The sequence below is a fragment of the Marmota marmota genome, unplaced genomic scaffold (assembly GCF_001458135.2).
Source record: "Marmota marmota marmota unplaced genomic scaffold, marMar, whole genome shotgun sequence".
Classification (NCBI taxonomy): domain Eukaryota; kingdom Metazoa; phylum Chordata; class Mammalia; order Rodentia; family Sciuridae; genus Marmota; species Marmota marmota.
This window is the reverse complement of record NW_026000185.1, coordinates 30,025,040-30,037,981: the sequence shown is the minus strand read 5'-3', so window position 1 is coordinate 30,037,981 and position 12,942 is coordinate 30,025,040. Positions and strand designations below refer to the sequence as shown.

Below are 12,942 nucleotides of genomic sequence, written 5' to 3'. Positions count from 1 at the left end.
CAGGGGAAGTTAAAAGGGGTTAGAATTCAGCCCAACTTAATTTCCAGTAATTAGAAGGATGAACACTGGAGTGGTAGGTATGCTTTTGCCCTGTGCAACAGAGAGCCTCCCATCCCAGCAGCTGTTAACAGAGAAAGGCCACCCTCAGCAACTTATCGAGGCCATAATCAACTTGGTGAGAACCTGTCTATAAATTAAAAAAAAAAAAAAAAAAATCAAAATAAATAAATAAATAAATGGGTTAGGGATGTAGCTCAGCGCTCCTGAGCTAAATCCCTAGCAACCCCCGCCCCCTCAAAAATGGTTTCTTTGACTCTGGTTTTTATTGATTGCATGTGAAGAGCTGAACATCAGAACGCCTGTGGGCAAACTCACGGGCATGAGTGTTGGATGTTTCTGAGGCTTTGTTATTTTGCTGTTTCATGTGTCAAGAGGAGCAACAAGAAGACATAAGGTTACTCTGATATGTAGAGATTGGCTCAAGGACAGCCTGGACTCTTAAGGCTGAGCTAGAATTTTTATTCTATAAATTTATTCTATAATTTTATTCTTCTATAAGGGAGAAGCCACTGAAAGGTTTCCAACCACTGAACGATAAGACTGGTGTAGTGCCAACCTTCACATTTCCCCACCTCACAGCCATCATTTGGGCCATGTGGCCCAGACACCCACCAAGCAGAGCAGCCCAGGGGAGATCTATTCTCTAATCTCACCATCTTATCTTACTGGGTAACTGCTTTTGTCTATAAATTGGAAATAATACCAACACCTGCTTCACACAGATTGTTGTAAGGATCCAATGACTGAATATATGAAAACACTTGGAAAGGGGCCAAGTAAGGCTAGCATAGAGAAAGGCCAAGTGTCAGCTTCTGTTACCATCACCTGGAAAGCCACTCTATTCCTCAAACCAGAAAACTTCCCCAACAATAATCTCTTTCCACTCATTCCAAGCTTACCTAACCTGCCCCAGACTCAACACTACTTAGATGTGGGAGGTTACAGAGTATGAAGAAAACTACAGGTTTTGACTCAAGAGCTTACAGATATTTTGAGGGGAACACTAAGTGGGAAAGGCGTATCTAGTTTGAAATGAACAAGTCACAGTGTGAATGCTATGCTGGAGACCCAACACTGAACTTGTGAGATCAGTACCACACATGCAGACTAACGACTCATTTAGTTGAAGCCTGGGGAATAAATAGATTCCAACAATAATAGTATAGAAAAAAATCATGGAAAATAGGGATGATATGTAGGAAAATAAAGTAAGTAAAATGTAGTTTCAAAATTATTTTTAAAATCTTGACTTTTCACATAATCACCATGGTCAGCAATAGGCCCTACTAGGACCTTCTGAAGAATTCAGTCATGAGATCCTTTTGGGGTGATTTCAGTCTGTTTCCACATCTTAGCAGATGAACTAAGCTTTCATATGTAGTGACTACCCATCACACAGCTATCTTACCTGCTAAGAGATCTTTTCCAGAGACCCACAAAATGAATTCCACCTCACTCTGTCTTCCAAGATTTAGCTCAGCTTTAATCTCTACCCAGAAAGAAAAATTTAAACTATTAAATGACTATTTCTTCCTTCTCAGTGTAAATTTTAACTCTATTCCCAGAATCATATAGGTCTGACTTGGAGCTCAAAAATCTATAATTCCAATATGGGTAATTCAAGCCCACACTTTGAATAATAAAGTGAATCTGCAAATATGTGGCAAATATTAAAAGTTAAAACAACTGGGTAAGAAAAAGGGAAATCTAACTGAAATTGATTTCCATGCATGTAAGAGTTTGTCAGGATGAACCCAGTTGCTATGTGTAACCATTTATCTCTAATAAAAAATAAATTTTAAAATCAAAATGATCAGTTTCATTAGTTTTGTGAAACTAATGAATGATAATCAATGACAGATGATCAATCACAATATACAATCCAAAACTTTTCAAATAGGCCAGAGCTCCATACAGTTTCTGAACTTCTTCAGATTTTCAACCTACCCTTCATGGTTGTAACATCCTTTTGCAAATAGGCAAAACAAGAAATCTAAATTTGCCCACGATTACCCAACAACCAAGTACTCTCGTCTCAGGGACCCCATATCCCAGTACCACCATTCTATTTTTGGTTGCTGGTCTTATATATTGTACCACAGCCAGGCATGATAGCACACCACATAATCCCAGTAAGTCAGGAGACTGAGGCAGGAGGATCACAAGTTTGAGGCCAGCCTCAGCAATTTAACAAGGCCCTAAGCAACTTAGTGAGAACTTGTCTCAAAAAATAAAAAGGGGTGGGGATGTGGTTCAGTGGTTAAGTGTCCCTGGGTTTAATCCCTGGTACAAAAAAAAGTATTGTGCCACACAGAATATCTGTAACTCATAAAATACTAAATGTGATATGAGGGTGGGAGTGATTCTGAGATAGTCTTAGAAGAATGAGCCTGAGAGAAAGGGAAATCTCATGTTTGCAATTTAAAGAGAAATGGCTGTCCGTATCAAGTTTAATGTCAAATTCCACTTATAGTCACTGTGTCCTGTTTTAGCTGAATGAATATGGCCCCTGCACACACACACACAAAAAACATTAAATCTCCTTCTGAAAAAACTATTCTGTTTAATAGTGCACTTCATTAATGCTACAGGATGAGCAGGATCAGGGAAACACAATGGAAGATCATCCCTTGGCCCAGGAAAACTCAGGGAGCACCATCCTAACCCAGCAGGAGCCCTCCACCAGGCTCAGGCCACAGCCTGCCTCCTCTGGGCTTTCTCTTTATTTGCATTAATCCTCCGTGGCTGAAGTCAGAGGTGGAGTCAGGAGAGTTCAGACTGCTGGGGCTAGATATTCGAGATGACAGAAGACAGAACAGGTTGGCTGAGTAAGCTCCTCAAAAGCATCCTTAATAACTAGAGGGTGGGATTAAATTACTTTTCCTCACAGGAGTAGGAAGAGGGAGAGGGGACAGGAATCAGAGGCCAATGCTGTACGCTTCTGATCTGTTCCCTCAGGTTATTCACTGCTTACATGGCTTTCCCATTCAGTCCCACTACAACCGAGAGGACCATGAGGGGTCTGCCCATCTTACTAAGCAACTTAGTGAGATGCTGAGGCAAAATAAAAAAATTTAAAAAGGGCTGGGGATGTTGCTCTTGGATTTGCGGTCTTGCTGCGCCAAGAGCCCTACAGGATATAGTCATCACAGAAATTCTCTCTGGAGTCTTTTCCCCCTCCTCATTAAAATAGCAAACCCCTCAACACCTAGTTTTTCCAAGTTATGAAATCACAAAACAGCACAAATCTTAAAGCTGAATTGGGAAGAGTGGCTTTGAAATACAGTCTCCATTTCCCTTCCCAGCAAATAGGAGGACCCAGAACATTCTTTCTGCTGCCTTCTGTGCTCACTGTACATGACTCCAACTAGTGGAATCCTTGGAATTTTGTTCCTACTAAGCTTCCACTCCCCACCTTGGAAAGAAAGGCTCCTCTGGTGCAAGAAGAATGGTTAGTGCAATCTCCCACCCAAATAAGTTTCACTGGACCCCAGGCTTCCTTCTGTTCCCTGCACTTTATCCACTGCTTGCCTTACAGATTTTCAAGGCTGGTGTCACTGCTGAGAAATCTAGTAGGTTGCTGATCACCCAATCTGTCCCTTTTCTAAAGTGAAAGGTCTGAGGCGGAAGGGACACATCCTAACTTGTTCACACTTATGCAGTAAGGCAAGAGCTCTTTCAACTCAGGGGAAGTGAGGAAAATAATATGTGGCTCTCTTTCATGTAGACTCTCTGATACTTAATTCAGCAGTAACTCTGAGGGAACTTTTGCTCATACCCGTTACATTCAAAGGCTTCTCTCCAGTGTGAATCCTCTGGTGGCGAACAAGAGCAGAGCTATACCTGAAGGCTTTCCCACACTCACTACATTCATAGGGATTCTCCCCTGTGTGGATTCTTTGATGCTGAATAAGGCCTGAACTATAAGTAAACTTTCCTCCGCATTCCATACATTCGTAGGGCTTCTCTCCAGTGTGAATTCTCTGATGCTGATAGAGGTGTGAGCTCTGGCTGAAGGCCTTCCCACACTCATTACATTCATAGGGTTTTTCTCCAGTGTGGATTCTCTGATGATGAATAAGGGTAGAGCTCCTACTAAAGGCCTTCCCACATTCATTACAGGCATAGGGCTTTTCACCAGTGTGGATTCTCTGATGGTGAGTCAGGGTGGAGCTCCAGCTAAAAGTTTTTCCACACTCATTACATTCATAAGGTTTCTCCCCGGTGTGGATCCTCCGATGGAGAATGAGAGCAGAACTACAACTGAAGGTCTTTCCACAATCATTACATTCATAAGGCTTCTCCCCAGTGTGGATTCTCTGGTGCTGAATAAGATGAGAACTCTGGCTGAAAGCCTTCCCACATTCAGTACATTCATAGGGCTTTTCCCCAGTGTGGATTCTCTGATGTTGAATAAGGTCTGAAGTTCGATTAAAGCTCTTGTTACATTCATCACACTTATGGGGTCTGTCTCCCATAAGAAGTCTCTGATGGGAAATAAGATTGGAATTCACAGTGTAGCTGTTCCTAAATTCATTATGTTTCTCCTTTCTCTCTGCCACAGTGGTAAGCTTTTCCTTAACTGTCACATGACCAAAATCTTGTATTTTCCTATTCAATCTTTCTCCAGAGGAGTTCCCTAGTTGCCTCTTTAGACTAACTTCTTGTTCATAGGTTTCTTCAAACTTAAGACCCTGAGAAATATCCTTCTGGAATCGTCTTAACAGCACCCCACGTGATCCTGTATCTTCAGAAATTTCTTGATCATTTTTAGTTCTGGATTCACCATCTAGCACAATTAAAAAAAAAAAAAAAGCAAATGTCACTTGTTCCTTGTGCAAAAAAGAATAAAATACAGAGGACAAGATAATTGTGTGACTTGTATTTGTAGTGCTAAAAGTACATACCTAAAAGAGGCCTACTTAAGTGTAGCTAAGGTAAAACAAGATAAACAGGCTAAGGAAACAGGGAAAGAGCAAGGCAAAAAGCAAAATCAAGGAGAAAAGAGTTAAAAGTACACAGAAAGCTGAGGATGTAAAGAGGATTTATGGATTTGGTGGAGAGTTGGGAACCAAAATTATTAACAGGAAAGCCATATTGACTTCCAAGGAGAAGTCAAAGTCTACATATATAACTCAGGAGATAGATGGTTACTGCAAAGACAATTTAAAAAATGACAGAGAAGCTGGGCATGCCCAGTGACTTAGAAGGCTGAGGCAGGAGTATCACAAATTCAAGGTCCACCTCGGTAATCTAGTGAGGCCCTAAGCAACTTAGTGAGATGCTGAGGCAAAATAAAAAAAAAAATTTTAAAAAGGGCTGGGGATGTTGCTCAGCGATAAAGCACACCTGGGTTCAATTCCTGTGCTCAATCCTAGTAACAAAATTGAAAAAGAAAAAACAAAAACAGGAGAGTCAGGGTTCATGCCTATAATCCTAGGGACTTAGAAAGCTGAGGTAGGAGGATCTCAAATTTGAGGCCAGACTAAGCAACTCAGTGAGACCCTGTCTCAAATAAGAAGTAAAAAGGGCTGGAAATGTAGCTCAGTGGTAGAACATCCCTGGGTTCAATTCCCTGTACCACTGAAACAAAAATAATGGGGATACAGGACATGGTGGCCCATGACTATAATTCGAGCTACTTGGGAAACAGACAGAAAAGAAGATCATAAGTTTGAGGCCAGCATGGCAACTTAGCAATATCCTGTTTCAAACTAAAAAGGACTGGGGATGTAGCTCAGTAGCACAGCACTTGCCTAGCATGTGCAAGGCTCTGAGATCCTTCCCCTTACTTACTGCTCAGTACTGCAGAAAAAAGAAAAAAAGAAAAGAAGGGGGCTGCAGTTCTGGCTCAGTGGTAGAGCGCTCGCCTAGCACTTGCAAGGCGCTGGGTTCGATCCTCAGCACCACATAAAAATAAATAAATAAAATATTTTTAAAAAAAGAAAAAAGAAAAAACGAGAAGAAAGCAAATATGAAAAACTAACATAGATACCTGATGAGAAAGTTGATGAGAGCGCTAAGAAACATGTGGGAGAGTGGAAAGGAGCAGAAGGGTGAAGATACTGAGGATTTCAATGGCCCCATGTGAGCAGAACAATCCCATCTGTAGTCACGTCACATAAGCAACACCCACAGAAGTAGGCAAGACAGCTTAGTCCACCTCTGGGCTCCAGGCCTAGAAAGCTGTGCTGGTGTGGGAGGCTATGTAAACCATATGTGACCTCTGTTTTCACTACTTCTGCTGGAGTTTCCAAAGGAAACTTCAGGCACAGAGAATAACTGTAAAGGGTTCAGATAGTTAGCATTTTTAGTTTATATTTTTTTTTAAAGCAGACAGGGCACTGAGGGTCAGAAATAGACACAGCTGTTTCTCCCTGGCCTGAACAGGTATCTCTTTGGACTTCTCTGTTCTCAGTTCCTTTCCAACTCAGGACCCTGAACTCTTCCACTCATTCCAGCCAAGAGATGGTATCAGGATTCACAAATGGGAATCCTACTCATGGAGAGAGTCTTGGGACAAGGAAGTTTATCCTGCTCATACTAAGCTGTCCCAGAGTGCAATTCGAGATCTCAGATTTCCTATGAACAGAAAGGAATTGTACAGGCAGGTCTCAGTTGGGAGTAAGGAAGACCCCTGGCTCTGCTCAGGAAAACAGTGTCACTAAAAGTGGGGCAAGAGATGAGGAATTAATCTTTTGTTGTTGTGGTGCTGGTGGTACTGGGGACTGAACCTAGGGTCTCATGCATGCAAGGCAAGCACTCTACTAACTGAGCTGTATCCCCAGCCCTGAGGAATTAATCTTGAAGGTAATTTCTACTTACAAGTTTATATTTCTGTAAGAGCAGCAGGTGCATGAGAACCGAAACAAAGCGAGAGGTCCCTAGGGCAATTCAACAGAGAAGGGAAGGAGAGTCCCAGAATTTTCACTTGGACGCAAGGATCCCAACATACTTATTCTTCAGAAAAATCTCTGGATTGTATGTTCAGAGAACATGTGGAAAAGTATCAGATTTGGAGTTAAAAGACCCTTGGGTATCAATTTTTGCCACTTAATAGCTCTGTGACAATGCACAAGGCACTTGAGATCTCTGATCTTACTTTCCTCACCTATAAAATGAGGACAATAGGGCTGGGATGTACCTCAGTGGTAGAGTGTTTGCCTAGCATGTGTAAGGCCCTGGGTTCCATCCCCAGTATAAGGAAAAAAAAAAAAAAGAGGATAATACTAGCAACCTCAATTACAGCATTACTATGAGAATTAAATGAGAGAATATACATGAAAACTGCAAATTATTGTGTAGATGTGCAAATTATTGTATAAATTGTATAATAATAATAATTATTATTAGTAGAATTTTTTGAGGCTGAGTCAATCACTACTTGTTTTTAGTCACTGGACTGTTTCTAGCAAGCAAGGAAGCCACCAGACAGCCGGGAGCTCTGTTGAGAATATGCAGCTCCTTACCCAGTGAGAATACATTCCCATAATTCTCTAGCATCACTTCCCTATAGAGATCCCTCTGAGCAGGTTCCAAACGCTTCCACTCCTTCCGGATAAAGTACACAGCTACATCTTCAAATGTCACCAACTCCTGAAACAACACAGCAATGCACACAATTTTAGGGTGAGGGCTGGGACCAGCAGCACCAAGAACACAACTCAGGATGGGGTTGACTAATGCCTCTTTGGGAAGTGGGGAAAGGAGGTCTGAATAGAGAATGAGAGGTAAGAGTCTATGACAGAAGGTGAAGGACTGTGACTCAGTAGGAAAGTAGTCCTAATGGTCAGAATCCAGATTTAGGACACTGAATGGGATGTCACTGCACAAAAGCTGCCCACAAATTGGGAAGAAAATGGGTAAAGGGAACCAGAGCTCACCTGGGACTTGGCCTTTAGGAGTGCAGCTGCCAACATCTCATCCCCCAGGCTGTCCTTGTCAGAAAAGGCAGGAACTTTCGAAGAAGGAAGAGCTGAAAGATAATAAAAGGGCCCAGAAGTGAGTCTGTCTTGTCTCTGACCTCTGGTCACTCTTCTTAATGAAAATGCCTAGTTTCATCTTTCCTGTGTTCTTGTCCACTCTCCCAAGCTGAGTCAGGAACAGGCTACACTCTCACATCTTTTCTATCATTCTTCCACATCTCTGAGATCAAATTCCTACATGAAGTTCTCAGGAAGAGGAAAACGAGCAGCTTCTCCCCAGCCCTGAATGAAAATAAAGCTCATCTACTTTTTCTTTATTCCCAGATAAAATCTATATACTATAAATATTTCCTGTTCCTGTGCTTGACCACATAACTTTTCATATTCGTCTCTTAGAGACTCTAAACCACTAGATATACTAGTCCTGACAAAAAAAGTCCTAAATGCTTTTTCCTGATAAGCATGAAAACAATTCCCATTCAGGCTGAAACTAGTTCAAAAGTTAGAGATAGTCTATAAAAGCAAGATATATTTTAGTAAATATCTACTTTATCCTTTTGCCCACCTACAAAATGATTCCCCAGAGTCTATTCTAAGAATTTGCTCCTGAAGAGCCCAAATTATGACCATGAAGTTGTCTGTTACAGATGCCTGAAAAATGGAATTAAGGGATTGAGTTTTCTTAATCCTGCACGAGGTGCCTACAATCCTTCAAAATGCCTCACTTATAACACCTATCAAGCTGTGTATTAATTAAAGATTAAATTAATTATTAATTCAATTAATAAATTTCTGTTAAACTTCCCCCATTAGATGGTAAGTTACCGAATAGCAAGAAGTATGTCTTATCACATCTGGATTCTAGCAGTTATTCTAGTATCTGGTGAATGAGAGATTTCAATAAACAATTTCTGAATGATGGAATAGAAATAAGTGAATCCCTATTCCTCACCACTCTCAAGCAGGGCCTGAGGTTCCTGAGATACATGATTGGCTTGAGTTTCCATGGGTAGGGCTAGATGCTCTGGTTTCTGGTCTCCTATCTGAAGACTCAGCAGGAAGCAGATGTTGAATGAGAATGAGGAAGCACTGCAGAAGTAAAAGTTTAAAGATAATTTAAAAAACATCTCTTGAATACACAAAGAGGGGAACAAGCATCTCAGTTAATATCCACAATAGTAAGCATCCCAGCAACTAGGACTGGTCTTTTGATACTGGCGACACCCACTCCCTATAATGAAATTACACAAAAATCACAAAAAGGGCTTATCCCAACTCTCCTGACAACTCTCTGAGACTGGGCTCGAACTTAAGATCCTCCTATCTCAATCTCTTGAGTTTATGCGATTACAGATGTGCACCACCACACCTGGCTTCTCAGTGATATTTATAAAAACGAAAAGTGAGTATATATATTCACAAGGATGAAAATAATAATCCCAGTTTCTGTGCTTCCTCTCACTGAGAAGGCAGCAGCTTTGTTTTATCTTCCTCTTCTAATAAGACATTTCTTTGGATCAGAATATAAGTTTCTCCAGCAGGGACCAAATTTTTTTTTTTTTTAAACATAAGGTTCTTCATTATTCTGCTTTTATCCCCCACAAATGTCTTCACTCCTCAGTTGATATCATCAAAAAGTCTATTCTCTGTTTCTCTAGTTTTTTTTTTTTAATTTTTTAATATTTATTTTTCAGTTTTTGGCGGACACAACATCCTTGTTTGTATGTGGTGCTGAGGATCGAACCCGGGCCGCATGCATGCCAGGCGAGCGCGCTACCGCTTGAGCCACATCCCCAGCCCTCTCTGTTTCTCTAGTAAGGTTTGAACCTCAAGTAGGAGTTTCTACTTCAGATAATGGCTGTGACATGATCAGTACATCCAGCATATTCAGCAGCCACCAGAGCATACCAACACAAAAACAAAACAAAACAAAAAATTACTCAAGGTTTTATCCACTACCTTTTATCTATTTAGTCATTTGCTCACATATTTGTTGAAAGCCAGCTATACTGCAAGGCACTATAGCAAGGAGTTAAAAAAAAAAATCAGAAATGCAAAAAAGTATCTGCTTCGTCATTATAGGCTGCTTTATTTACCTAAGGCATAACAGCGCGAAGAGCCTTGTCCGAGAGTCACGAGAAAGCACACAAGTCTAGTTTGGGGATAGCAAGGATACAGTATGCCCAATGCCAATGCCAATGGCATTTCACAGTGGAAAACACTGAATCAGGCATGAGGCAGGCCCACTGGCAATCAAGGTGAGTCAGGCTGTTTCAGAGCCAGGCATCTTTTTTTCCTATCAACCACCTTTACAATTTCCAAGACTGTAAGCAGACACCCACAACAAGTCAACTCTTAGAACAAACTCTTAAGAAGCTGGAAACAGTGGTAGTTTCAAACATTCAGAAACTGAGGTGGAAGGTTAGCTTGAACCCATGAGCTCAAGACCATCCAGGGCAACACAGCAAGACCCCATCTCCAAAAACAAAACAAAACAACAAGCTTCCCTTAGAAAGGCAAGTCAAAGCTCTGAATCCAGAGAAAAAGGCAATACTCTCTCTTTACAACTGTGTTAAACAAAGCTGGAACTCAAAGGCATATTGTTGAAAACAAGTTCCCTGTGTCTGTATCAGTAAACAACGTTTCTCACAGAAAGAAACTCTCCATTGTGCCCCCAAAGCTTTGAGCCCAGACAGGGCCCTTCCCCTGCCCATCCCTTTCCCTGGTGCTGCTCCTGGGGGCTAAGAAAGATCACTTGGCAGTGAGAATGGGTTATGAAAAACTTTACCTGTCTGGTCCTTTCCTTCTTTGAAGTTATTCCCTAGAATTCAAAGTCACAATGACTGAGAATCTAGCAGCCTCTATTCAAGTTCCTGGGAATTCTGATTTTAGTTGATGCCAATGCTACATTATTAAAGAGAAAAAGGAATATTCATGTAAACTTTATTTCTAATACAAATATTTAGATTAAAAAGAGGACATAACAATAATAAATACTGATTAATATTTAAAAAACCTGATAATTCTGTTGCACCTGGAAAAATCTGAAATGCAGCTGAAGGTTCTCCAGGTGAACCTTCACCCAGGGTAAGAAGTTCCCATCATTCTGTCAGCTAACTTGCTGGACACACAGCTATTTCAACAGTGAGTCTGCTCCACCTGTGCACAGCATAGCATAGCTATGAGAGTACTTCAGGGATGCTAAAACCCATTCCAGGGGACCCTCACCTCCCCCCAGACCTAGTGCCCTCATGGAACTTCAACAGCTATTCAACAAACACTTGAAACCAAACAATGTCCACTCTCCACAGACGTCTCTTCTGGAGGCAAAATACCTTAACTTCCTCTAACTATTCCATGAATTTCAAGTTCATCATCCTGCTGTCCTCTTGTGGAGTTTACACATGCCCTTCAGAGCATAAACACCACTCTGTGTTCAATCCCACTTCCAAAGCAGATCAAATTAGGGATCAATATGATTGAAAACGGGAACCAGAGCCTATTGGATCACTCCCATAAAAGACACCACTTATGGGCGGCTCCCAGCGGGACAGTGCCCAGAATCTGAGTCTGCACCCGGCTCCCAGCCTTAGTTCTAATTGTTCACTCTCTGATCCATGAAGTCAGCTAAGTCAACTTCCTCTCCTGCCCAATCGCCGAAAACTATTACCATCAAACAGCAAGTTGAGGTCGCTGTCATCCGCTGTCTTACAGAGGGACGCCTCTACGGCTACACTGGAACTTTTAAACACTCGAGCTGGGAGCTGTTTAAGCCACAAAATCAGAACTGGAGCCCCTTTCCTCCCTGCGCCACGCAAGGTCCGTGGTGTGTGTGTGTGTGTGTGTGTGTGTGTGTGCGTGTCTGTGTGTGTGTATGTGGGCGTGTGCGCGTGTGTTGGGGTCCCCGGGGACCAGCTATAGGGGAGGGAGGGGTGCCTCCCCGCACCCTGCTCCGGCGGGCCTGGGGACCCCCGCAGGCGGCAAGCCGCACGGACGTCACCCCCTTCCCTGGCGACCACAGCCTCCGCCTCACCGCGAGCCTCGGGGACAGACGGACTTACCCTAGAGACAGGGACAGGAGGTGGGGGAGGGGCGGACACGGACCAGGCCCGGTTGGACCCTGTCACAGACCCACACACCCGGGACAGAACAAAGAACGGAAGTTTCTTCGCGTTTCGCTTCCGGGTCATTCTTTTCACCAGCCACCCCCCACGCCTCCGGCCCCCAACGCCCACTTGTTCTCTCTAGGAAAATGGGAGGTCCTCAACTCTCGATGGTTTGCTGACTCTGGGCAGAAGACCGACTGCTAGGGGCGAAGGCCCGAGCGCTAACACCGCATTCGGGGGCCTGTCGCCCCCACGCAGGCGGCCGGCTGCGCCGCCTGCTGGCCGCGTCGAGGAAAAAGGCCGACAGAGGCCCTGGGCCTCAGGGCGCAGGCATGTGCACCACGGTCTTGGGGGCAATACCCTAGTGAGAATCTGAGCAAAAGATCAGATACCCCCTCAGATCTAGGCATCCCTTGTTTTTTTCAAGTCCTTATTATTCTGCTTATTCCTCTAGAGCAAGAAGAACAGGTCAAAGTAGGCAGTGTCAAGGAAAGAAAGATGCAAGTAGAGTGAAGTTCCTCGAACTGGGGTGGCTAGATTTGTAAAAAATTCTGCCAAGGACAGTCGTGGGGACAGGTCGTGGGCTCCCAGAACCTTCCATACGATCAATTCTATTGCTCTGGGGCTCAGTCCAGTTGTAGTTCACTCACGGTGTTTGTCCCAGAACCTGGCCTGATAACTCCCAGCAAGTTTTCAGAAGTGGTGCTACTGATTACTCCTGAACTGCGGTGCCAGGAGCCAAGGGATGCTGAAGGTAGTCCACCAAGGTGGAGAAGAAAATATTTAAACTTCTGTATGGATTTTAAATAAAAGAAATTTTTAAAAATAAAGTTAAAAAGTAAGCCTCACCA

General features: G+C 42.8%; 1 protein-coding gene across 3 annotated transcripts; it reads right to left on the bottom strand.

Moving 5' to 3' along the window:
- Positions 1-2,603: 2,603 nt before the first annotated feature.
- Positions 2,604-12,198, bottom strand: Znf3 (zinc finger protein 3). Of its 3 annotated transcripts, XM_015491529.2 has the most exons (6): positions 12,047-12,188; positions 10,774-10,889; positions 8,938-9,074; positions 7,944-8,035; positions 7,530-7,656; positions 2,604-4,849 (listed from the first exon to the last, which is right to left on the bottom strand). In XM_015491529.2, the coding sequence occupies exons 3-6, from the start codon at positions 8,990-8,992 to the stop codon at positions 3,780-3,782; spliced, it is 1,344 nt and encodes a 447-aa protein (XP_015347015.1). In that variant the 5' UTR covers positions 8,993-9,074; positions 10,774-10,889; positions 12,047-12,188; the 3' UTR covers positions 2,604-3,779. The 3 variants fall into 3 exon arrangements, with proteins under 3 accessions (XP_015347015.1, XP_015347016.1, XP_048645999.1); XM_015491530.2 differs by lacking the exon at positions 10,774-10,889 and having other exon boundaries at positions 12,047-12,198; XM_048790042.1 differs by lacking the exons at positions 10,774-10,889; positions 12,047-12,188 and adding an exon at positions 10,082-10,662.
- Between the last annotated feature and the right edge of the window lie 744 nt (positions 12,199-12,942).

What these genes read in the sequence shown, in the direction of transcription:
- Znf3 (XM_015491530.2), bottom strand. Translation starts at nt 8,992, where the DNA reads ATGGAAACTCAAGCCAATCATGTATCTCAGGAACCTCAGGCCCTGCTT. An exon ending in TCCTAAAGGCCAAGTCCCAG is followed by an intron (nt 7,657 to 7,943) that starts GTGAGCTCTGGT and finishes GTGTTGTTTCAG; the next exon opens with GAGTTGGTGACATTTGAAGA. An exon ending in TGGGAATGTATTCTCACTGG is followed by an intron (nt 4,850 to 7,529) that starts GTAAGGAGCTGC and finishes TAATTGTGCTAG; the next exon opens with ATGGTGAATCCAGAACTAAA.